Genomic DNA, 24,939 nt, shown 5'->3' with positions numbered 1-24,939 from the left:
AGAGTTCAGTAATTCATCAGTTGCATTTAACACCCAGTGCTCATCACATCACGTGTCTCCTTAATGCCTGTCACTCAGTTACCCTATCCCCTCACCCACCTCCCCTCCAGTAATCCTCAGTTTCTTCGCTCTTCAATAATTCTTATGTTTCTTTAAAAAAAACATGTGGGTTCTCTTCAAATTTTTAAACCACCTTATCATATATAAATCAACACAGAATTCTAAAATATAGAGGATAATTTGGAAGATTCCTAATTTTTTTCTACTTCGAGTCTCAATTTTTCATTTAGTTTTAGCTTCTTATACATACATCAACTATTTAAGTTCACAGATTATGTATGCACATATTGACATAGTTTTGCTTTTTCTCTCTACCAGCTTTTGCAAAAATTCTTGATCCTGCATATCAGGTTGATAAAGGAGGCAGAGTAAGGTTTGCTGTGGAACTGGCAGACCCAAAGTTGGAGGTGAAATGGTATAAAAATGGTCAAGAAATTCGACCCAGTACAAAGTAAGTGGGCTTTGCAATAATCAGTGATAGCTATATAAATCTAACAGTAGTTTGACTCAATTTTCTGTGAATACAAACACATTTTCGTATAGCTTTTTAATGCAAAATCACATGGAAGGAGAGTAGAAACTTTCCATATATTTTGGAACCATTAAAATTATAGTGCTATATAAATAAAACCTTGTTTTATGTTTTCAATTCTGTACAAGCTTTTTTTGAGTGATTCCAGTTCCAGTTTTGTGTCAATATAGGTCATATGTGATTATTTCAGAGCATTGTCAAACTTCTTCCAGTTTTTAAAATAAAATTTTGAAATACATATTTGATATACCAACTGGAAATAACACCTTATAATTAGAGAACTTTGGTTTTTCCAGAAGAGCATCTTAAGCCTGTGTTTTATTTTTTGGCCCTCTCTCAAATGAAGGAAACAGACTAACCCCTGATGTCTCATGGTATCGCTAGTCTATTATGAAACTACTTTACAGAGATCCTTCTCAGCCTGAGAGATTTTCAGCTCCAATGTATTTTTTTTAAGTTAATAGGACATTTTTAAGTTAATGCACATTTATAAAAGACTTTAATCCTGAAAATCTGTCACTTCTGGAGTGCAATTAGGTGGTTTCCAATTTCTTAATGGGGCCCTGCCTACAGAGTGACTTTGTGATGATAATGTTCAGTCTGATAAAAATCTCTTGAAAGTGGCTTAATTTACCAAAAACATAATTTTAATCACTTATCTTTATCCAGAAAATGTTGTGTAATGCTTTATTCTTGAACTCTTCAATTTGAGAGTTTTTCCAAATGAGAACTTTTTTGTTAGTCTGTTATAATGCCCTAATATACTCATCCATAATCCAGATCACAGACAATTAAGTTTTGTGATATTCCTGGCTTTTAGTTTTTTGTTTCCAAATGCTCAAGTTCTTTTTTAGTAGGTGGTTACTGTGATATAACACTAGTTCTTAAGCTCATGTAAAAGACCATCACGTTCTATAAAATTACTGCCTATATTAGTGATTAAGTTCATATTATTGCTTAAACCGCATAATCACTTATTCACCTAACAAAATCTATTGTGACACTGCACTAGGCAATGAGTGGAATCAGCGGATCAATGAGTAAGATTGAGTCCCTGTCTACCTATAAACTAGATGAACTGGTCATTTTAAAAAATGTACAGAGTTCTAAATCTCTCTGACAACCTCAACCAACCCCATTTTCCAACAATGGGTTAAAAAAACTAAATAGCAAATACGTGGGTACTAATTTATAGATGAAATGAAAACCTTCTATAAAAATACAGAAATTATATATTATGTGTAAATATGCATATGTATTACATTATGCATTGGAAAGATAACAATTGGTTTCATGCTTTGCGTTAACTAAACTATGTAAAATGTGCTACATAAATGGCAGATTAAAATTCTATCCCTGACTTTCAAACAATACTGAATTATAAGCCAGATTTGCTGGTAATAAAGGAAAGAATACAATCAAATTCACAGACTGTTATCTCTCTCCTATTTAAAACAGATACATCTTTGAACATAAAGGATGTGAAAGAATCATGTTTATCAATAACTGTGGGCTGACGGATGATTCAGAGTATTACGTGACAGCTGGTGATGAGAAATGTTCTACCGAGCTCTTTGTGAGAGGTAAAGTGCATCTCTTACTGTAGTCTTCACCGGCCTTGGGCACTCTTCCTCCCAGGAGTAGTAATCAAAATGAGCATGCTCAGGTGAGCTCCTGAGCTCTGGAGCAGAGGTAATAGTACCTCGAGAAGTGCGTTCGCCTGGGTGTTAGACCGACTGCATGGGAGCTCCTCTACACTGGCAGTTATTGTTTATCCTAATTAATCGTCAACTTTGTTGAAGACTAGAAAAGCTGAGAGGAGAAAGAAAACTGGTGAGTCAGAATGCCTCATGCTTTTGACTCAAGCAAGCAGTATATAATTATCCTGGTTATAGTTTCTGAAACCCAACAAACTCTACTGGATAGTCCTCATTTCACACATTCAGCTGATCACAAATAGATTTCTCTTGAAACCAGCTTCATTAATAAAAGGGTATCAGTGGTTGACACTGCGGACGCTAAGGACAATCATTTACTAAAACACTGTGAAAGAGCCGAAGGGTGTCCATGAAGCCCTCTGAATACAGACAGCTCTGTAATCTCTATCATCCATCTAGAACCAGAATCAAGGAATCCTACTGTTACAGATTCTCCTTCATCAGAAATGTCTATCACATGGTTTCTCATTTGCCAAAAGAAGGATATTTGATACATGTTTTGTCAGCTCTCCAGAGCAATAATTGATCCGATTTGAAGAGTTCTGAGAAGATTGGTTCTGAGGAAACCTACCCAGGGTTACCAGCTATCTACTTTGCCAAAAAAGGTGTAATAAAACCCACCAACTATCTACCACCATCTAACTGTAGCCGTAGGGTAGATGATACTTTCTTACTGTTGGTCTTTCATCTGTGAACAAATCTGTGGTCATGAGCAGGTTTTGGACATTTAATGATTCTGATTCTCCCTTTTTTTCACACTAGAGCCTCCAGTTATGGTAACCAAACAGCTGGAAGATACGAATGCTTACTGTGGGGAAAGAGTGGAATTAGAATGTGAGGTGTCTGAAGACGATGCCAATGTGAAATGGTAAATAGCTTTCCTGAGATCTGTCCATTTTTAATAGATTAAAAAAATGTACCTTCATAGATTGGAGAACAGGAAATGGCTTTTACACATACGAAAAGAATCACAACTTCATTTGTCTTAGTAGAAATGGTAACTAAAACTGTGAAGGTGCTTGGGGGTTTTTTCACCCATAAAACTAGAAAGCAATCTAGAAATCTAGGTTGGTAAATGTAGGGGAAGTAGGCACTTACTAAGAAATGGGTGACTTACAGTTGCCCGGGTCTTTTAGACTCCAAATCCTGTGGATGTTCTTAACTTCTACACTTTGCTTACTTTCACTATGTCATGCTGGCAACTTACGTGGAAAAATATACTTACATATTTTTTTTCACTTAATCCCCAGTTACCTTAATGTTATAGTACCATGGGAAAATATTTTAGGCTAAGAATCACCAATTACTTTAAAAAATAAAGGCTTTTTTTTTTGGTCTGGATAGGGAGTGTTTTCTCAAGTTCTTTGTGAGTAACCTCAAAATTAAGGGTAAGAGATTCAGAATCGTAAAATGAAATTCTTTGTTGAGAAGTATAGTAAATTACACAGCATGTATCTGTGGTGATTGGCACAGAGTAGAATGTTTGTTCCAATCTAGAATCATAGCTAACTTTAAAACATATTAAATGATGCTATTCCTACAATGTGGGTCAAGAGGTAATATCCACTCAGCATCTTGAATGGGAAGAAGGGGCTTAATGTTCTTCTAATGTAATTTTTCAGACAATACTTGTTACATTATGAATCCATTTGATACAATGATCCATACATTCTTTAATTCAACAAATTGTTCTTAAATCCCAGGATCTAGCAAAAAAACAAGACCAATAATGTCCATCTCCTGAAGGGTCTTTTATAAAACTCTTTTTAAAATCTATTTTATAATCTGTTTTAACTCAGGTTTAAGAATGGTGAGGAGATTATCCCTGGTCCAAAATCAAGATACCGAATTAAAGTTGAGGGCAAAAAACATATTTTGATCATAGAAGGAGCAACAAAGGCTGACAGTGCAGAATATTCTGTAATGACAACAGGAGGACAGTCATCTGCTAAGCTTAGTGTTGGCTGTAAGTAAGATTTCTTTGGGTGTCTTCCAAGTTGGCTAACTATTGGTGTTGCGTTTGTTAATTCAATTTTAGTTTCAATCTATTTGATTTCTACTTGTGGCAATTTTATATATGTAAAATTGGATTCCATTCTAACTGAGTGTCTATGTCACATCAGTCAGGGTCTCTGAGATGGAAACCAACTACTCAATTTAATAGTAAAACACAGTATTGGGGAGTCTAAAAATCACCTGCCAGAGAAGTTATCCAAATAGTTCAGAAATACTTTAATCCCAAGACCACATAAATAGATGGTAAATACCTAGATGTGATATAAAACCCTGATGTTTGTATAACCTATGGGTGAATTCGCTATCTATTCATTAGATAAACATTCAACATTCTGCAATTACATCTGGAGTGTGAAGGAAGTTGCCCAAACCAAGGAGGCTCGAATGAGAACATTGTAAGAACCCATTTGCTACTAGGATCCAGAGGCATAAAAGAGTTTCTGTACTTCCCGAAGTGCCCCCAAATAATAGTCAGTCCTCAACAGCAGAGTGTGTCTCTTCCAGTTAGCCATGAAAATTAAAATAGCAAATCTCACCGGAAGTTTGGTAATACATGCAGAGCAGAAATCCTACTTCCTTACTTCTTTCTTAGTCCAATTGTGATCCACAGGCTCACTGAATTATTCAGAGGTTATCTCAGTTACATTCCTTATGCTTTACAGAACTTCGGCCATTTTCGTTTAATATAAAAAAACTTTTTCAACCATAGGCAGACCCTTACCTGATATTTGTATTCATTTAAAGCAATTACAGTCAGTTCTGCTATAATGCAATATATGCATTTCTAAAATCACTATGCTATACAAAATCATGCAATAAAACCACAAGATTAATGGGGAAAGTGAGGTTATGGGCACAACACTCAAAAATTTTGTCAGCCACACATTAAAAAAAAAAAAAAAGAACCTAATAAAAAAACAGTATCATAGTTTTACATATGTCAAGTAGTTAATAAATATGGCACTTTATGTTAAATGAGACCTGGAATTTGCTTGTGTAAGTGGTGTGGAAAGTGTTGTAGCTAGTGAGCCACTGTGAAGTTGTGGAAAGAGGTTTTTTTGAAATGGGATGGACAGTGGTAATCTCAGATGTGCGTGAGTGTGGCTCATACTGCATGAGTGAATTCAGGTAGCTGGTAGATGTTTGACGTGTGTGTGTGTGTGTGTGTGTGTGTGTGTGCATTTTGTGCAGTCCTACTTGGCTCAGTCAGCTGGGTGCCATTTTCTCCTTTATATGAATGAAATCCTGCATCATCAAACACAAAATCTGTGTTATGTTCCAGTTGTCCCCTAACATATCAATTGCACTGGAGCAAATTCTCATTTTCAAAATAAGATACCGCCTTGGCCTGTCCGGAGTTTGAGTTTGGCATCTATAACTATCTATTTTTCTGTAGTGAAACCTCTGAAGATTTTGACACCTCTGACTGATCAAACTGTACACCTTGGAAAAGAAATCTGCTTGAAGTGTGAAATCTCTGAATACATATCAGGAAAATGGACTAAAAATGGCCTACCTGTTCAGGAAAGTGACCGTCTAAAGATTGTTCACAAGGGAAGGTAAGCAAGTTAGGTGACCCATAAGGGAGGGCTGGTCCCCATATCCACTTTCTCCACTTCCTAAATTACATATTTGGTGAGGAGGTTTGGAGAGTAGTCAGAAAGAGAGGATCTGTGTCTGGTTCTTTGCTTCCAAATAGCAAGAACATATGATTTCTCTGTTCTATATCATGTCCTACCAGTGATCCTTTATCTGCACCTCATGGCATGGTGCTTTGGCTATTCAAAAGCCATCAACCAATCCTTTCCATCTAAACATGAGGTTAAAGGACTGATATTGAATCCTAGTTAAAGAATCAATCAAAATGGATTAACGGTCCCTAACTAGTAAGTGTTGCATGACCTCCCACAATTTTTGAGGTGGACATAATAATCTAGAATCTAGGAAAGATTTAAGGCAAGAGTTCTTAACCTTGGATCTGTGGATCCTAGGAGATCATGAATGAACTTCTGGGGGCCCCATAAATCCTCTGAAGCTGTAAGCAAGGTCTGTGTATACAAAAATACACACTTTTCTCTAGAGAGAGGATCCATGGTGTCCATCAGATACTCACTAACCCCCCCAAAAAGTTAAGAACTACTGCTTTTAGATTTAACATCTTAAATGTTAAAGATTATTCTTTATCTTGGTAAAGAAGATTATTCTTGGTAAGTTCTTAAATCTTAAAGTGTAGCACTAGTGAGATATTATATTTTAGTCTTTTTTAAAAAACTGTATGATGAGAAAGGAATAATAGACTCTCACATGCATAATAAGCAAGTTTTGTACAGATAATTTCGTATACTCCAAAACGAATTTTTAGTATAGGTCAATAAATAGGATAATTAAGCCTTCACATTATATTCTCTCTCTATTTCCTGATCTATCTTTCTCTCCAGCCAACCCTAAATAAGTTAATCAGATAAAGGCCAGGTGTCTCTTCAGTTGGGCCATAAACAACCTAAAGTCTTTGTAAATTCTTAGAAATGTTTTTCTTGTTTCCTTAGAATCCACAAGTTAGTGATAGCCAATGCTCTCATTGAAGATGAAGGTGATTATGTATTTGCACCAGATGCCTACCCTATTACTTTGCCTGCCAAAGTTCATGTTATTGGTGAGTAGATGAATCATTGCAGAGTTTTGTGTTCTTGATTTTGTTGTTGTTGTTGTTTGCTTACCTTGGAAATGTAACATATTCAAAACTGTGATATTTAAAGAAAAAATACATGAATTGGTCTGTCATTAATTATAATAGTTGGTTCTTAAGAAGTCTTATAGTGAAGTTGTTTTGCAAGGTGCCAGCCACCAACTACTTTGACTCCTTTTATATTTTTGGCCAGATAAAATATTGGTGACTACCGATGTTCAGCACTAGCAAAGTATTAGCCCAGATATTCACACGGAAATGATTGTCTGATAACAAAGGCCATGTTTTATATTCTAGATCCTCCTAAAATCATCCTGGATGGTCTTGATGCTGACAATACAGTGACAGTAATTGCAGGAAGCAAGCTTCGTCTTGAGATTCCTATCTCTGGAGAACCACCTCCCAAAGCCATTTGGAGCCGAGCAGATAAGGTTTGTTTTACTTACACACACACACACACACACACACACACACACACACACTGCCCATTGCACTTCCTACCTTCCATTAGTCAGATGAAAGAAGAAAGCAAATATATATACAGTGGTTCAGTATAGATATAATGCCTTTGATTAAGAAAGATCACCGATTTTCATGTAAATATAATCATCATTCATTTACTTTTCATATTTCTAAGTACCTGCCATGTGACCAGGCAAGTTTGTGTGTATGTGTGTGTTGCTGTTTGTTTTTTCACTGGGCAAGTTTTTATGTACAGTGAACAAGATCCCATTTTTCATTCTTTTTTTAATTTAAATTCAATTAACATAATGTATTATTAGTTTCAGAGGTAGAGTTCAGTGATTCATCAGTTTTATATAATACCCAGTGCTCGTTACATCATGTGCTCCCCCTAATGTCGATCACCTGGTTACCCCAAACCCCCATTCCCTAGTCACAGAGGTTGCTGCCTGTGTTCTTCTCTGGGATTTTGATGGATTCCTGTCTCACATTTAGGTTTTTCATCCATTTTGAGCCTATTTTTGTGTATGGTGTAAGGAAATGGTCCAGTTTTATTCTTCTGTATGTGGCCCATTTTTCATTCTAATGGGTGTCAGAGAATGGGGTAGACGAGAAATAGACAATAAATTATTAAATAAATAAATGAGCAAAATCACTTTGGATAGTAATATGTGCTATGAAGATTTTTAAAAAACAGGGTAATATGCTTAGCAAGTGATTGTGAGGTAAATGACAATAGTCTCTATGAAGAACAAGGAAACCATTATGTGAAGATCAAAGGAAAAAGATTTCCAGGTAAAGTCAATGCATGTGCAAAGGACAAGAGGAGAGGAGAAAATGAACTTGATGTATTGAAAGAGTTGAAAAAAAAAAGCCTGTATGGCTGGGTCAGAGTGAATGAGGAGAATACTAAATAAGGTTGGCGTGGTAGAGTAGTACAAGCTCGAGTGTCACTCTGTGGCTCCCTATATAAAGTGTATTATGGGCAGTTAAACTATTCCATGTGATATTATAATTATGGACACCTGCCATTAAAGATTTTGCAAAATCCACAGAATGTATAACACAAGAGTGAACCCTAATGTAAATATAGACTTTGAATGATAATGATGTGTCAATGTAGGTTCATCAGCTGTAACAAATATGGGATGTGGGATGTCAGTTGAGGAGGAGATTGTGCATGTGTAGGGAACGGTATATATGAGAACTCTCTGAACTTTCCATTCAATTTTGCAGTGAGTCTAAATCTGCTTTAAAAAATAATTTATTGGGGCACCTGGGTGGCTCAGTCAGGTAAGCATCCAACTCTTGATTTCAGCTCAGATCATGATCTCAGGGTCATGAGATTGAGCCCCGGGTTAGGCTCCACTCTGGATGTGGAGCCTACTTAAGATTCTCTCTGTCCCTCTGCCCCTCAACCCTACTCTCTACTCTCTCTCTCTCTCTTTAAAACAAAAAAAAAAGAAGAAGAAAGGGTGCCTGGGTGGCTCAGTCAGTTCGGTGTCCACCTTTGGCTCAAGTCACGATTCCAGGGTCCTGGGATCAAGCCCCATGTGGGGCTCTCTGCTCAATGGGGAGCCTACTTCTCCCTCTCTCTCTGCCCCTCCACCCTGATTGTGCTCTCTCTCTCTCTCATGCTCTCTGTCTCTCTCTCTCTAATAAATAAATAACGTCTTTTTAAAAAATAAAGATTAAAAAAATGTTTAAAAGGAATAATTTATTAATCAAAAAATGAGTGTTTGTTTTCTAGAGAAAAAAAACCAACATCATTGAGCTTTGGAACAACTTCAAGCAGGGAAATATTTGTGTATTTGGAGTCCCCAAAGAGGACAGAAGAATATGTAAAGAAATAAGGGTCAAAATTTTTCCAAATTTGATAAAAACTAAAATTTCAGATACAAGAAGCTCTATAAAACCTAAGCACAAGAAACATTAATAAAACCACACCTAGACCCATTATAATCAAATTGCTCAAAACCTGTGATTAAGAAAAAAAGACTTTTAAGTAGACAGTGAAAAAAATCACATTAAATATACAGAAACAAAGACAAGAGTGACAGCAGTTCTTTCTAGAAGCAAAGCAAGTGAGAAAACAGTGGAGCAACATCAAGGAAAAAACTGTCAACCTAGATATCTATGAATTCTAAAAAATTCTACAAATTCTACAAAAACCTTCAACCTACAATTCTATACTGAGTAAAGAATTTTCAGAAATGAAGGCAAAACAAAATTATTTTCATATATATAAAAACCGAAAGAAATCATCGCTGGTAGACCTGCACTATAAGGAATGCTAAAAGAAGTCCTTAAATCTGAAGGAAAATGATGCCAGATGGAAACATTTTCACAGAGGAACAAAGAGCATCAGAAATGACAACTACATAGATAAACATAAGAGTTTTTTTCTTATTATTTAAGTCTCTTAAAAAGATTATTGACTGTTTAAGCAAAAATAATAACCATGCACTGTGGTGTTTGTAACATAAATGTAAGTAAAATTTATGACAATAGAAACATAAGGTCAAGAGGGGAGAAATGGAAGGCAAGAATTAGGAGGGTCGGAAGGGAGGTATGCTATTGTAATATCACAGGAAGGTAGGCTGAAAAGTTAAAGATGTATACTATAAGCCCTAAAGGAACCACTGAAATAATAAACAAGAAGTTATAGCTCATAAGCCAACAAAGGACATAATATGAAATCACACAAAAAAATTTAATTAACCTTAAAAAAGGCAGAAAAAGAGGCATAAAGAACAGATGAAACAAGTAGAAAACAAATAGCAAGATAATAGAATTGCAAAGAAAAATACATGAATTAGAGATTTCAATACTCCTCTCTCAGTGGTTGATAGAAGACAGACCATTAGTAAGGATATTCCAGGTTTGAGCAATACTGGCAACCATCTTGGTCTAATTAGCATTTATAGAACACTCCACTGACACGTGCGGATTGGGCATTATTTTAAAATTACATATGGAAGATTTCCAAGATAGGCCGTAAGTAAGTCTCAACAACTGTAAAAGGACTTAAGTCATGAAAAGTATGTTCTCTGATCACAATGGAATTAATTAGAAATCAATAGCAAAGATATCTGGAAAACGTTCAAATATTTAGAAACTAACATTTTTTGGAATAAATCATGAATCAAAAAAAGGAAACCACAAAGGAAATTAGAAAATATTTATGAGCACACCACATATCAGAATTTGCAGAATGCTACTAAATCAGTACTAAATAGCCCCATATCAATTAAAGAAACAAAATTTGTAGTTAAAAAGTTTCAGAAAGAAAATTCCAGGCCTAGATGGCTTTATTGGAGAATTCTATCAAAAATTTAAGAAGAAAATAATACCAATTCTACACAAACTCTTCCAGAAAATTGAAAAGAGAATAGGAGTATTTCCCAACTCATTTTTGAAACCCAGTTATTCCCTTATAACAAAACCGGGAAAAGATATTAGAAGAGACCATAAACCAATATCACTCATGAACATAGATGAAAAATTCTAAACAGAATTCAGCAAATCAAATCCAACAATATATAAAAGGAATACATTATGACCAACTGGGTTTTATCCCAGGAATGCAAAGATTGGTTTCACATTTGAAAATCAATTAATATAGGGATGCCTGGGTGGCTCAGTTGGGTAAGCATCTGCCTTCAGCTCAGGTCATGATCCAGGGTCCCTGGATCAAGTCCTGCTTTGGACTCCTTGCTCAGTGGGGAGCCTGCTTCTCCCTCTGCCTGCCACTCCCCCTGCTTGTGCTCCTGCTCTCTCTCTCTCTCTCTGACAAATAAATGTTTAAAATCTTAAAAAAAAAAGAAAGAAAATCAATTAATATAATTCAACATATTAACAAACCAGGAAAAAATAAGCATGATCATCTCAATAGACACAGAAGAACATTTGACAAAACCCAACATCCATTCCTAATAAATATCTCTCAGCAAACTAGGAAGTAAAAGGAACTTCCTCAATATGGTAAAAAAAAAAATCTGTGAAAATCCTACAATGATCATTCTACTTAAGGTGAAAGATTGAATGCTTTCCCCTCTCAGATCAGGAACAAAAGAGAGAGATGTCCATCCTCACAACTTTTTTTTTTTTAAGATTGTATTTATTTGAGAAAGAGAGCATGTGCAAGAGAACACAAGCAAGGGAGAGGGAGAAGTAGGCTCCCTTCCAAGCAGGGAGCCCAACACGAGGGGGAGGGCCCTCAATCCCAGGACCCTGGTAACATGACCCAAGCTGAAGGCAGCCACTTAACGGACTGAGCCACCCAGGTGCCCCCTATCTTCACCACTTCTATTCAAGTTTGTACTGGAGGTTCTAGCCAGGACAATCAGGCAAGAAAAAGAAATAATGGATATCCATATTGGAAAGGAAAAAATAAAACTGTTCTTATTGTTATTATAGATGACATAATCATAGATGTAGAAAATTCAATGTAACCTACAAAAAAATCTACAGTCACAAATGGTCATAGTAGCCTTATTTATAATTTATTTATTTTTTTAAAAGATTTTATTTATTTGACAGTGAGAGAGAGAGAGCAAGTGAGCACAAGTAGGGGGAGCAGCAGAGGGAGAGGGAGAAGGAAGAAGAAGGTTCCCCGCTGAGCAGGGAGCCCAACACAGGGCTTGATCCCGGGACCCCAGGATCATGACCTGAGCCCAAGGCAGGTGCTTAACCGACTGAGCCACCCAGGAGCCCCAGGAGCCTTATTTACAGTATCCAGAAACGCAGACAACACAAATGTCCGTCAACAGGTGACTGGATAAACAAATGATAGGATATTCACACAATGGAATACTACTAGCAATAAAGAGGAATGAATTATTGATGTATGCAACAACTTAGATGAATCATTATGCTGAATGAAAGAAGCTGTACAGCGACAACAAAAAATATTTCTAAAAACTGACGACACCAAATGCTTATAAGGATATGGAACAACTAAAGACTCCTACATCACTGGTGGAAATGCAAAACAGTACACCCACTTTGGAAAACAGTTTGGTAGTTTTTTACAAAGGTAAACACGCTCTTGCCATACAACTCTATAATAAAATTCCTAGGTATTTACCCTAGAAAAATGAAGATATATGTCTGCACAAAAACTTGTACCTGAATGTTTATAACAGCTTTATTTATAATTGTCAAAGCTTGGAAACAACTCAAAAGTCCCACTGTGCAAACATATAGTTAGTACATGCTTAAACCAGCTGTACATGGAATATACAATAGGCTGCTACTCAACAGTGAAAAGGAAGATACTAGTAACACATGCAGTAACCTGGATGAATCTAAAGAGCGTCACACTAAGTGAAAGAGGACAGATCCAAAAGGCTACATACAGTTTGAGTCCTTTATATGATATTCTAGAACAAGGAAAATTAGAGAGACAAATAACAGATTGGTGGTTGCCAGGGACCAGAGTGTGCAGTGAGTGAGCTGACTGTGAAGGAACATGGGGATACTGTTGGGGGGTCACAGAAACGGTCTGTATCTTGATTGTGGTGGTGGTTACACAATCACACAAATTTATCAAAATTCACAGAACTCTATGTCTAAAAAGTGTGACTTTTACTCTATGTAAATGATAGCACAATAGACAAGCAAACAAAATATAGAAAACTAAAGAAGATAATAAAAAACCACCCTAAGTATTTCTCTTTTCACATTAAAAAGAAAGCAGAACACCTTTTATAATCTTAAGATTAGAGTTTAGCTAATATGAGGAAATTTTGTTCAATTATAGCAGAATTATGAAAACTATAGACTATCGCAGTTATTCTTATTGTTGTCACAATCTTTTGTTATTGAAGACGTAGGAGTCCTAATCCAGACCCAAAAGAGCAAAGAGTTAATTTAATAGTTATTAGAAAATTACCAGTTTCTAAATTACCTTGACCTCCTCTGTTTTTTCTCTTTGTCTACTGGCTGTTCATTGTCATGTAGGAGATATGACCTAGGAATCAGAAAATTGGAATGCTGTTTTAAATTTCTGGCCTAAGAAAGAGAGAAGGAAAGAAGTGGGGGAGAGGGGGCGCCTGGGTGGCACAGCGGTTAAGCGTCTGGCTTCGGCTCAGGGCGTGATCCCGGCGTTGTGGGATCAAGCCCCACATCAGGCTCCTCTGCTAGGAGCCTGCTTCTTCCTCTCCCACTCCCCCTGCTTGTGTTCCCTCTCTCGCTGGCTGTCTCTATCTCTGTCGAATAAATAAATAAAATCTTTAAAAAAAAAAAAAAAAGAAGCGAGGGAGAGAAAAGGGGGGAGAAGGTGGAGGAGGAGGAGAAAAAAAAAGAAAGAAAATATAATGGAAGGCCCAACCTACCCTGTCATTACTTTGGGGATTAGATGTTCATTCTTTCATGTCCTATTAGAAGGGAAAAATCAATACTCAACAATTTGTATGGAAAATTGGCGTGTGGTCTTCTTCAACCCTTTTCAGTATTTCTACATTTTCAAGACATATAAGGAAATAAGCAAATCATGATTAGTTCCTGATATGAATTTAAGTGTTCTAATTTCACATCCAAAGAGACTCCTCTCCTAAAATAACACTTCTGCAGTCATATTTTTGTCCTCCAACTTTTTCTTCGGTGAGTTCATGGTTAGTGGGCTTTGGAGACAAATCCCACAGCTCTCTGCTGTGTAATACGGAATGTTAATACCTTTGTCCTTAGGGCTGGTGGAGGATCACACTAAGAACATGCCTTTTAGGCATTAGCACCACATCCAGCCTAAGTTATAAGGCACTCTGGAGTAGTCCTTGTCATATAGGTCGTGCCATATTTTGTTTCTCTCCTTCTTAGGCTATTATGGAGGGCAGTGGCCGGATAAGAGCAGAATCTTACCCTGACAGCAGCACTCTGGTCATTGATGTCGCTGAAAGAGATGACTCTGGTGTTTACCACATAAATCTGAAAAATGAAGCTGGGGAAGCACATGCAAGCATCAAGATTAAAGTTGTGGGTAAGTCCTCTGGGTCAACAAACTTCTAGAATCAAGGTGACATGTCCATATCCAGAGAAGACTTTGGCAGCTCTTGGCTCTTTTGGCTCTTCTGGGTAGCCAACAAAGAAAAACACAGTATAGCTATATTTTATCAATCACCATCTTTCTACCTTTGCCTTTTTTCTTTTCTTTTCTTTTCTTTTCTTTTCTTTTCTTTTCTTTCTTTCTTTCTTTCTTTCTTTCTTTCTTTCTTTCTTTCTTTCTTTTTCTTTTTTTTTTTTTAATTTCCTTCCCGGGGTGCCTGGGTGGCTCAGATGGTTAAGCATCTGCCTTCAGGTCATGATCCAGGGTTGTGGGATCGACCCCTGCCTCGGGCCCCCAGCTCAGTGGGGAGTTTGCTTCTCCCTCTCTCTCTGTCTCTGCCCCTGCTTGTGTACTCTCTGTCTCTCTCTCTCTCTCAAAGGAATAAATAAAAATCTTTAAAATTTCCTTCCCTTCCCACTCTTCGCTTCCTTTCTCTTTCTCTTCTTTTTTCTTGCCTAGAGGTCCAGTTGCAGGAATGCATAACTAAGTTTAGCCATTTGGGGCTGTTGGTCATTAGCTCTCCACAGTCATATTCCCTTTCGGTGCCCTTTAAACCTACTGAAACACAATTGCTAAACAATTTCCAACATCACAATCATCTAGAAGGGTAAGATCTATATCAGTCCTTATATAACCTCCTAAATACATTTTTCCTAAGCCTGAAACCAAGTGAAATGAGTCCAGCAGATTATTGATGGCCCAAGCTCTCATGGCCTCTTCAAGTCACTTTATTTTTCCCTTAAGAAATGTGTTTCAAATGGATCAGAAACTAGTGTCACTTTATCAGGCACTGAACTATGTTAACAAAACATGGTAACTTGCCATTTTTGACTTAGATTTCTACCAGTGGACATCTTTTTTTTTTTTTTTTTTAAGATTTATTTATTTATTTGAGAGAGAGAGACAGAGAGAGCACAAGCCCAGGGAGAGGCAGAGGGAAAGGGAGAAGCAGACTCCCCGCTGAGCTGGGAGTCTTACATGGGGCTCAATCCGGGACCTGGAGATCACGACCAGAGCCTAAGGCAGAAGCTTAACCATCTGAGCCACCCAGGTGCCCCTCTACCAGTCAACATCTTGATTCTTCCAACTGATTTACAACAATTAGTCCTTGACTCAGTTCCACTGAAAGTTCACTCTGTAGTTAAAAAAAACAAAACACAAAACAAAATCACATCTGATATTAGGCAATAATTTCTTAGTTCCATTTTTAAGGTAAAGGAAAAGTGTCTTGAGTTCCATGTGGGGCTTGTTCTCTAATGTTGTGACACTAGTTCAAAGCACTTGAATACATCATTATTTTTATCTTTATTGGACTCACCTTCCCTTATCCCATATGGAACATGACTTTTTGCCTAAATTAGTTACTATGTGCATTTCAATAAGAATGGAAAAGTATTCAGAAAAAAAATGCTTCAACGATTATCACCAAAAATCTATTTTCCAATTAACATTTTTCTTTGTGCTCTCATATACTCTTTTTTTATTTTATTTTTTTATTCTATTCTATTCCATTTTTTTGTTTGTTTGTTTGCTACAGACATCCCTGATCCTCCAGTGGCACCAAGTGTGACAGATGTGGGAGATGATTGGTGTATCATGAAATGGGAGCCTCCTGCCTATGATGGAGGGACCCCAATCTTAGGTAACTGCAGTTATTCTGCCTGTGGAACTGCCAGTGGAGTTGGAATCTTCTTTATGCTCATTAGTATAGAGTGCATTTTAAAATATTGCATTTAGAAGAAAACCTATCATACCACAACTTTAAGTATCCATTCAAATTGAAATATATTTTGAAATTCTCTGTAAGTACTTGAGATTTAAATAACTCTGATGAATATCATCTGACTGCCTGTTCTCTTTTTTTGTTTGACATTTACATTTAATACCTAATTTTGCAACATCTATGAGTTTAACTTTAAATTGTCCTGGTCAGTAAATGTCTAGTTCCATAGAATTATGTCTATGAAGAAATTTCTTTTAGAGATAAGTACTTAGAAGAATTTGCTTCCCCTATGGAACAAGATTTTTTTTTTCTACTTGGAACTCATAAAACTGGTCATTTCCTTTTTCTTACCGACATTGTTGGGACTCGGAGCCAAATCTATTACTAAACTATAGAAATGGTGTAAGTTTCTACAGTCTACATATCTGTGATTTATTTTTCTCTCTTCTCTTCCTGTGCAATTTTATTGTATTATTTTTAATATTTTAATATTATATTCTTTTTATCTATCTCCTATGACATTAATGTTTGTATTCCCTATAATCTCTCTCAAACAACTGATGGAAGAAGATGGCTTAAAAATACAAGCATACCTGACTATTTCACTTAGAGTGCTAAGAATATGGGAAATTTTACGAATTCTAATACTTAAAATTTAGTTTTGGAGACCATGGCAAAACCTCAGTTTCCATTTTGTGTCACTTGCAGGATACTTTATTGAGAGGAAGAAGAAACAAAGCTCCAGATGGATGAGGCTAAATTTTGATCTCTGCAAAGAAACAACTTTTGAGCCCAAGAAGATGATTGAAGGTGTGGCCTATGAGGTCCGCATCTTTGCGGTGAATGCTGTTGGCATCTCCAAGCCCAGTATGCCCTCCAAGCCTTTTGTTCCTTTGGGTGAGTCAAGAGAGATGTGCTTCTGTCATGTGAAGCATTGCCCTGGCTTGTGACTGCTCCCTTCCAACCTCTAACTGGAGCAGACCTAGAGGCTTCTTAGAGTGGTGGGTGAGCAGAAGGTTGGAGGCAGTTAGGGGTAATTTTCTAAGAAATTGAAAAACAACTTTGGTAGAGTTGAATGTCTTTATAACGTAGACCCTGGAATTTATTACCAGAATTCCAATGAGAGCCGTAGGTGGCTCTGGTTGCTACTTCCAGCTTAAAGCACTTAGCTGAGCTCACCGACACATGACCACTCCCCACTTGTCTTTCTGAAGGTATAACCCAGCACCTAGGTGTCATCATTGTAACTAAAACAGGGACCACTTCAACAAAGCACACTCGAAAACTGGTCTCTTTGCTTTACAATCAGACCTTAAATGTTATCTATTGAGCCAACAAGGTCAGTTTGACAAAGACAAAGAAACCAAGATAAGATGTCTCACTCCTTTATGGTAGTGAAGTACTTTTTCAATAGAAAGAAGATTTAGTATAAGTTTAAAGTTAGAAGGTAATGGGAAATTTACTCTGGATCATTAAATCTTAAAACTTTGACTTTTTTCAACTTCCTTGGGCCTCCCAGCCTCCGACACAAACCTCTCAAACCGGAGGGAAAGTGTGGAAGCATTTCTAAAATTTTCTACGCCTAGCAGATCCTTGCCTTCCACGCAGCACACGCTTGAGGAGTCTTCACTGAATTTTATTAAGACATGGGCCTTCTATGTACAATGTTATTTGTATCCGAGTTCATTTTATCATAGTTTGTGCTGTACCACCATAGTGAATGATGTCTTCTGTCTCCGTCTTTTTTTTTTTTTTTTTTTTTTTTTTTAATGTTTGAAGCTGTAACCAGCCCTCCTACCCTTCTGACCGTGGACTCTGTGACTGACACCACTGTCACGATGAGGTGGCGGCCCCCAGACCAGATTGGTGCAGCAGGTTTAGACGGCTATGTGCTAGAGTATTGCTTTGAAGGAAGTAAGTACAACTGGTGGTTAAACTGAATTCCATCATCAATAGGTGAGATACGCGCCCCCCCCCCCTTTTCTTTTGTTGCTCATTCTTGGGAAATCTCCTTCCTACTGAAAATAACAACAAGCAAAGGTCATCCTTCTAAAGTGGATAAAAACTAAGCCCTTCTTTGGTACTTGATGCTAACAAAATGGAGATCTGAAAAATATCCTAGTTAATCTGCCAGATCAGACAACATGATAGGCCTAAGACACAGGAGGAAGGGAGTCTGACAAGATTTTAGGAATTTCCACTTCTCGAAATGGTGGAATAGAACTGTACCAAGCAAAATAAAAGTCTAGTTAGGATGAAGCAAGTTGGAAATGCTAAACCCTATACTGAGCAAAGGTCAGCTATCAAAAGTGATGCCTATTTCTGGGTAATAAAGAGAGACTATATATTTGGCAAGCTGGTGATCATCCCCTGCCTTCCTGAAGGAAAAAAAGAACAAGAAGAATAATTAAGGACAACTTTCACTGCTTAGAGGAAGCAGCATTAAATCCCAGAGGGGGTATGCAATAGATTTGACATGTGACAGAACTTGTCTCAGTATAGAAAAATTTAATCACTTAAATTTAGGAGGCGAAGAGAAACAGGTTTAAAAAAAAATTGTTGTTAGAAAAAGAGAAACGACACAAGAAAATATGGGCCAGAGTGTACCTAAAACCAAAACCGATGTGAAGTTCACTGAAAGCTTCTTGTGTGTTTTGATTTCCTGCTCGACATGATTTGAAAATCCGCGAATAAAATGGCCCCAGTTTGAACTCAGGCTCCACTGTAGATGACGGTAGGTATACAGTCCACCAGGGAAGCTTGTTCCTGCCTCCACAAATGATAGGCCAACACTTAACCTCTGAGAAAACTCTTTGGACCCCAAACTTTAACATGGATCTTACATGAATGAAAGAGAGACTACAGAGCACATTAGAGAAATCAGAAATGTGGACACAAAGGCACCTTTCCAGGAGGAAAATCTCTATGGAAAAGAAACTTCGCATGAAGAAAAAACTGCTGAAAAGGAAATCCCCGGCCGCTGGATTGGGGCATCCCTGGAAATGACCACCATTGGTGTCGGTTGTGGTTGCGAGGGAACAAGGCGGGGGCAGGGCATCCTGGTAACGGTTCCACTTTCATGTGCTCGCTCACAGAACACTCTGCTTGATTTCTCCAGGGCTTAGAAAGCCACTAACCACAACTGTTTCTCCAGGGCTTAGAAAGCCACTAACTAAATCATGAGAAAGTCCCCAGGTATCCCCTCATGGGAGGGGGGTCGTGTCACTAATGGAGCAGGTAAATTCTTGAGTGCTTCGAAATATGGTTTATTCCCATTCCATTCCTCCTCCCCCCATTTCAAAAAATCCTGAGTATTTCACTCTGTTATTTATATCACCCCACCAGCCAGATCTCCCAATCTCACATGTGATGTGGCTGCGGATCACGAACATTTGTGTATGTATGAAACAGAGCAAATTCTTTACTCTTTTCTTTCTGATAGGTTTAAAAAGTAAGAAGATACAGCAAAATGATAGATGGCTGTCATTTTGATGTTACCCACCTTAGATAAAATACAACGAAGTGTATTTTACATAATTTTGTGTGTGGTCTGTGTAGATATATATGTATATACGGATATACATATATATATGTACACAGTCAGTATTATGTATATATTTTGCCACATAACGTTTTGGAATTAGCTTTCTATGGAACTTCTTTCGTAACGTATATATCTTTCTTCTTGCAGTCTTTTCTTTCTTTATGTGGCTGCCCTATTCTTCATTCTTTTTAATGGCTGTTGTCCTCCAGACTAATTTTCTGTAGTGTTTAATGCTTTTTAGACATGTCAGGTTTTATTCTGTAAGAAAAATTCTTTCTTTTATAAGATCGTGTGTTGGTTTTGACTCTGCCTTTCTCTTGTTTTGGTTTTTTTGGTTTTTTTTTTTTTTTAATGCCTGCAGCACATTACTCTTCTTTGTTGTCTTCCTTCCCTCTAGCTGTTTCTTTTCTTTCTTAAAAATTCTCCTCGTGTATCAAATAACTTTCGTATTCCTTCCCCATCCCTCAGACCCCATTTTCTTACTCTCATTTTCCTCAGTTAAAGTGGTTCAGATGTGAAGGGATGGGCTATTTGTTCCCCTCTGATCTTGTTTCGTCTTGTTTTTCTTGAAATTTCTCCTTTACTGGTTCTTCACTCTTTCAAGCATGTTTTCTGTCTATTTTCACTTTCTCATCAACTGTCTCTTCACTATGAAAATATCAACACGGTAGCTCCCAGTGTGACCATTGGCTTAAAGACATATCTCTTTTCTGATGTTCTATTGAAATTTTTCAATTGTTATCAATCCATCAATCAATGCCCTGGCAGCCACCAGAATATTCTGCCTCCCCGTTCCTTCTTCCTGCTACTCCTAGAAGGGATGGAATGAGAGAGAGGAGAAGGTTCCAGGGGTTTCTACTCCCCTGTTCCGCTCCTGATAACCTCGAAAGGCATCATCCCAAATCAATGGGGTATACCCACGACCAGCCCAAGAGCCAGCAACATTCCCTCCACCGCATGTGGAAGGCAGGGACCCAGGCAGGCTCAATTTGTTTTCTTGACCGCAGAGCTGGTTGCCGTGGCAACGGAGGGCTGCCTCCAGAGCTGCTGGGAAGACAGGGCTGGCTTTATTATGAGTGCCCTCACTCCCAGCCTGTGAGGATTGAACCCCTGTAGCGCGAACACTGTGTTCCCTGAGTACCTGGGAGGATCCTCCCAGGCTGAGGGGGCAGGGACAGGTCAAAGGATAGACTGTTCCACTGTGTGCTGCTTCTCTGTGGAGTCCAGGACCTGCTCCTCCTTTCTCTTCAGGGTCTTGCTTTGTTTCTCTCTACCTCTTGTTTCCACAGCTGGAAATGCCCAGCCTCTTTTCTCCTCCTCTTCTCTGTGGCAGATGCCTCGGGACGAAAACCATAGTCTGAACAGAGCAGGCTGTGGCTCTCCTGAGGAACTGCCCCCCTCCCTAATGTGTTTGGTCTCTTCCGTCACTGCTCTGAAGACAAATATCTTTGCATACTTTGCATACTTTACTAACAGAGAATGCTGACTACTGATACGATATTCTTCTGGTGTGAAAGTGGGTGTCTTTAATTAATTTTAATGACGGATTCTCAAAGGTACATCAGCAAAACAATCTGATGAAAATGGGGAGGCTGCATATGATCTTCCAGGTAAAGTATTCTATGAAAGCTTTCAAACTTTCTTACTATATGATAAACGTTTCTGGGAATGTTCCATGACCAAGCATGAAGTACACTTACCACCCACACACAAAAAAGCCCTTAGAGATCAAGGGGGTGGGTGGGCAGTGAGCTAATAATGTGGAATACAAGCCTTCTTTTTCTTCTTCCTGAGGGCATAATGCATACAAACTTTTAGAAGTTGAAATAGTTGCAAGCCCCTCTCTTGATGTTATAGACAAAGCTACCAAAATCTTTTAAAAATATTAACATTTCTGAACAAGGCAAAATAATTATGCTAGTTCCTTATGAGGTCTTGGCTCCCGAGCTGTGTTTCCTTTTTGCCATGGATACTAGCTTCTTGTCTTCACAAATGGGACCATGATCGGATTCCCCGGGCCCATATTAGTGTCTCATAATAAAAAACCAGCCAAGATAAAACAGAGATTATATGACTATAAAGGTCTGTGTCTCTCATTCATAAGAATAGCATCTTCCTGCTCTGAAGTTTAACATATGTAGATGGCTAAATGTCATGGTTATGTCAACCCTTATAAACCTGAATTGGCATAACTCCAGTATCACTGTAGTTTCCCGAATCACAGTAACTGTCCCCAAGAATTCAGATACTCTAGTATCATAGTATCCTGAATAAGAGGTTTTTCAGAAATAGCAGAATCTGATTATCCTTCTTCCTGTCATTTGCATTAGCCATTCTAGACCATTTTTCATTTAGATACGAAAAATGCTCATCCATGTAGTATGACTCCAGACCAAAGTCTTATTTCCTTCAACTGATTTAATTATGAGTCAAATACTAGTATGGAGCCAACGGTACCAATTAGGATGATTTCTTTCACTAAACACCATTTCTCTTTTCTTTTTCTTTTGTGGATTTTAGCTGACAATTGGATAGTTGCAAACACAGAACTGATCGACAAGACCAAGTTCACCATCACAGGTCTGCCAACCGATGCCAGGATCTTCGTGCGTGTAAAGGCTATCAACGCCGCAGGTGCCAGTGAGCCCAAGTACTACTCCCAGCCCATTCTGGTGAAGGAAATCATAGGTGGGTGGCGAGACTTGCAACATTTTGTCTCCATTTCCAACATTATTTGGTTTTATGTTTTAACCCCCTTCTTTCCCCTTAAGCTTCGTATTTCTCTGTCACTCCTTTGATGTATTGTGAATGCACCCTGGGAGTTAGGAACGAACAAAACAGCTCCTTTCCACCAGCATGGAAGTCAGCTCAGGGTTTGCAAGTCGGTATGAGGACCAGTTAGTTAACCTCACCCGGTGTCATGAGCCAGCTCTGGCTGTGCTGCCGATTCTCATGGAAGAGAGGGAGCGTGAACACAGCCGTGCAAACAGCAGCAACAAGGCTCCAGTGGGTCTGCAAGGCCAGAACCATCTTCATAATGAAATGGACACCTGAATTGCCTGCCCTTTTCAGTGCTTGACATCTGCACTGATGGTGCGAAAGTGACCTTGTGTAAAACTGCAGGTGCTCAGCGCAGACCCAGTCAGTGCCACCAAACTATAAACTAGAGCACAGATGCTGTAGTTACTTCTGTCTTTCTCACCACCTCGCTCTCATAGCGAAAATAAAAGAGCCAGCTTTGCCTCGGCAGATCGTTTTTTTTTTTAAAGATTTTATTTATTTACTTATTTGTTTGAGAGACAGCGAGCAAGAGAGACAGCATGAGCAGGGGGGAGGGGTAGAGGAAGAGGGAGAAGCAGACTCTCTCCTAAGCAGGGAGCCCAAGGTGGGGCTCTATCCCAGGACCCCAAAATCATGACCTGAGCCAAAGGCAGACACTTAACAGACCGAGCCGCCCAGGTGTCCCACCTCGGCATGTTCTTGATGAAGCATAAAAATTATTAATGTTATTAAACCTTGGTCCTTGAGTACACATTTTTCCTATGTGTCTGTGGCAGTGAAATGCACAGCATGTACAGAGGCCTTACACTGCACACTGTGTGCAATGGTTGTCTCTAGAAATAGCACTTGTGCAACTGAGTGAGAGGCTGAACTAGTGACCTTTTTCAGAAAATTCTATTTTTACTTGAAAAAAATGATTGGCTGTTTGGCAGGCAATTTCTAGAAAATGAAAGCAATGAGCCTGTCGCTTCAAAGAAAACAACATATAGTATGTGTTGTCAGTGTTTCAATGAAAAAAATGAACTTTCACGCAAAAATTAGAATTTTGGAAAACTTATATCTACTCCCATGAACTTAACAGCTCTCAACACTTAAAACTGTCTTCATTAAATAGGCAGTGATATTAATGGATGTAATTTTTTGACGTTAAATAATGGAATGTGTCACCATTTGGAAGATCTACATAATTTGGTGAAGCAATATTTTCCAAAAGACAAATACATGTTAAAAAATATGCATGGGTAAAATGTATATTAAAAATGTAAGCTAGACCAATGGATTTTAATGTAACAGAGTGTGAAGAGTTAATTGAAATGGCTTCAGATTCCACATTGCAGCTCACCTTTAAGGAATTACAATTTACTGGGATGCCTGGGTGGCTTAGTTGGTTAAGCGTCTGCTTTTGGCTCAGGTCCTGATCTCAGGGTCCTGGGATCAAGTCCCGCATCAGTCTCCTTGCTCAGCAGGGAGCCTGCTTCTCCCTCTGCCTGTAGCTCCCCTGCTTGTACTCTCTCTCTCTCCTCTCTCACTGACAAATAAATAAAATCTTTAAAAAAGAAAAGAAATGACAATTTATCATGTTTTACTGTAGAATCAAAAAGGAATATCCAAATTGTCTAAAAAGTTTATTAAGATATTTCTCTTGTCTGTGTGAAGCCAGATTTTCTTAATTGAAATGACTTCAGGGGCGCCTGGGTGGCACAGAGGTTAAGCGTCTGCCTTCGGCTCAGGGCGTGATCCCCGCGTTATGGGATCGAGCCCCACATCAGGCTCCTCCGCTATGAGCCTGCTTCTTCCTCTCCCACTCCTCCTGCTTGTGTTCCCTCTCTCGCTGGCTGTCTCTATCTCTGTCAAATAAATAAATAAAATCTTTAAAAAAAAAAAAAAAAAAAGAAATGACTTCAACCAGTACAACATATTATAACAGACCGAAGGCAGGAATAGGAGACTACAGATATCCTCTGTTAAGTCAGACATTAAATAGATTTGCTAAAATATAAACTAATGCCATTAAAATGTTATTTATGTTTTTATTTTTAAATGAATAACTAAATATTTCAAACATCCTTTTTAAATTTCTAATATGATAAATATTGATCGATACAGCCCACATAAACAAAAGCTGAGAAATTGCTTTTTTGGGAGGGGTCCTTGATAATTTTTAAGAGCGTGATAGAATACTGAGACCAAAATGTTTGAGAGTTGCTGCTCCAGGAGAAAGAACACTGGACTGGGGGCCTGGATATCTGGGTTTAGACCACGTTCTGCCACAGACTCATGTTGTGGCTGCCTGAAACCTTTTAGAAGTGAGTTACAGGATGGATGGGTGGTTGGATGGATGGATGAAAGAAAGCATGAAGCTTGCACATTTT

At 38.1% G+C, this 24,939-nt stretch overlaps 1 protein-coding gene across 20 annotated transcripts in view; it reads left to right on the top strand.

The window, feature by feature from the left end:
• The window catches only part of MYBPC1 (myosin binding protein C1), an 83,829-nt gene that overhangs the window by 42,460 nt on the left and 16,430 nt on the right, over positions 1-24,939 (top strand). For 10 of the 20 annotated variants that reach the window (XM_048218201.2, XM_048218195.2, XM_048218198.2 and 7 more), the window contains 13 exons: positions 379-511; positions 2,051-2,175; positions 3,073-3,178; positions 4,110-4,276; positions 5,723-5,885; positions 6,873-6,979; positions 7,310-7,443; positions 14,294-14,453; positions 16,057-16,161; positions 16,951-17,139; positions 18,022-18,156; positions 21,343-21,396; positions 22,307-22,474. In XM_048218201.2, the coding sequence (XP_048074158.1) occupies positions 379-511; positions 2,051-2,175; positions 3,073-3,178; positions 4,110-4,276; positions 5,723-5,885; positions 6,873-6,979; positions 7,310-7,443; positions 14,294-14,453; positions 16,057-16,161; positions 16,951-17,139; positions 18,022-18,156; positions 21,343-21,396; positions 22,307-22,474 (1,746 nt within the window). The remainder of the gene's footprint in view (positions 1-378; positions 512-2,050; positions 2,176-3,072; positions 3,179-4,109; positions 4,277-5,722; positions 5,886-6,872; positions 6,980-7,309; positions 7,444-14,293; positions 14,454-16,056; positions 16,162-16,950; positions 17,140-18,021; positions 18,157-21,342; positions 21,397-22,306; positions 22,475-24,939) is intronic. The other 10 variants (XM_048218199.2, XM_048218209.2, XM_057316380.1 and 7 more) reach the window with 1 other exon arrangement.

This window comes from Ursus arctos, unplaced genomic scaffold (assembly GCF_023065955.2).
Source record: "Ursus arctos isolate Adak ecotype North America unplaced genomic scaffold, UrsArc2.0 scaffold_21, whole genome shotgun sequence".
Classification (NCBI taxonomy): domain Eukaryota; kingdom Metazoa; phylum Chordata; class Mammalia; order Carnivora; family Ursidae; genus Ursus; species Ursus arctos.
The sequence above is the reverse complement of the archived record's forward strand: the minus strand, read 5'-3'. Positions and strand labels throughout refer to the sequence as shown.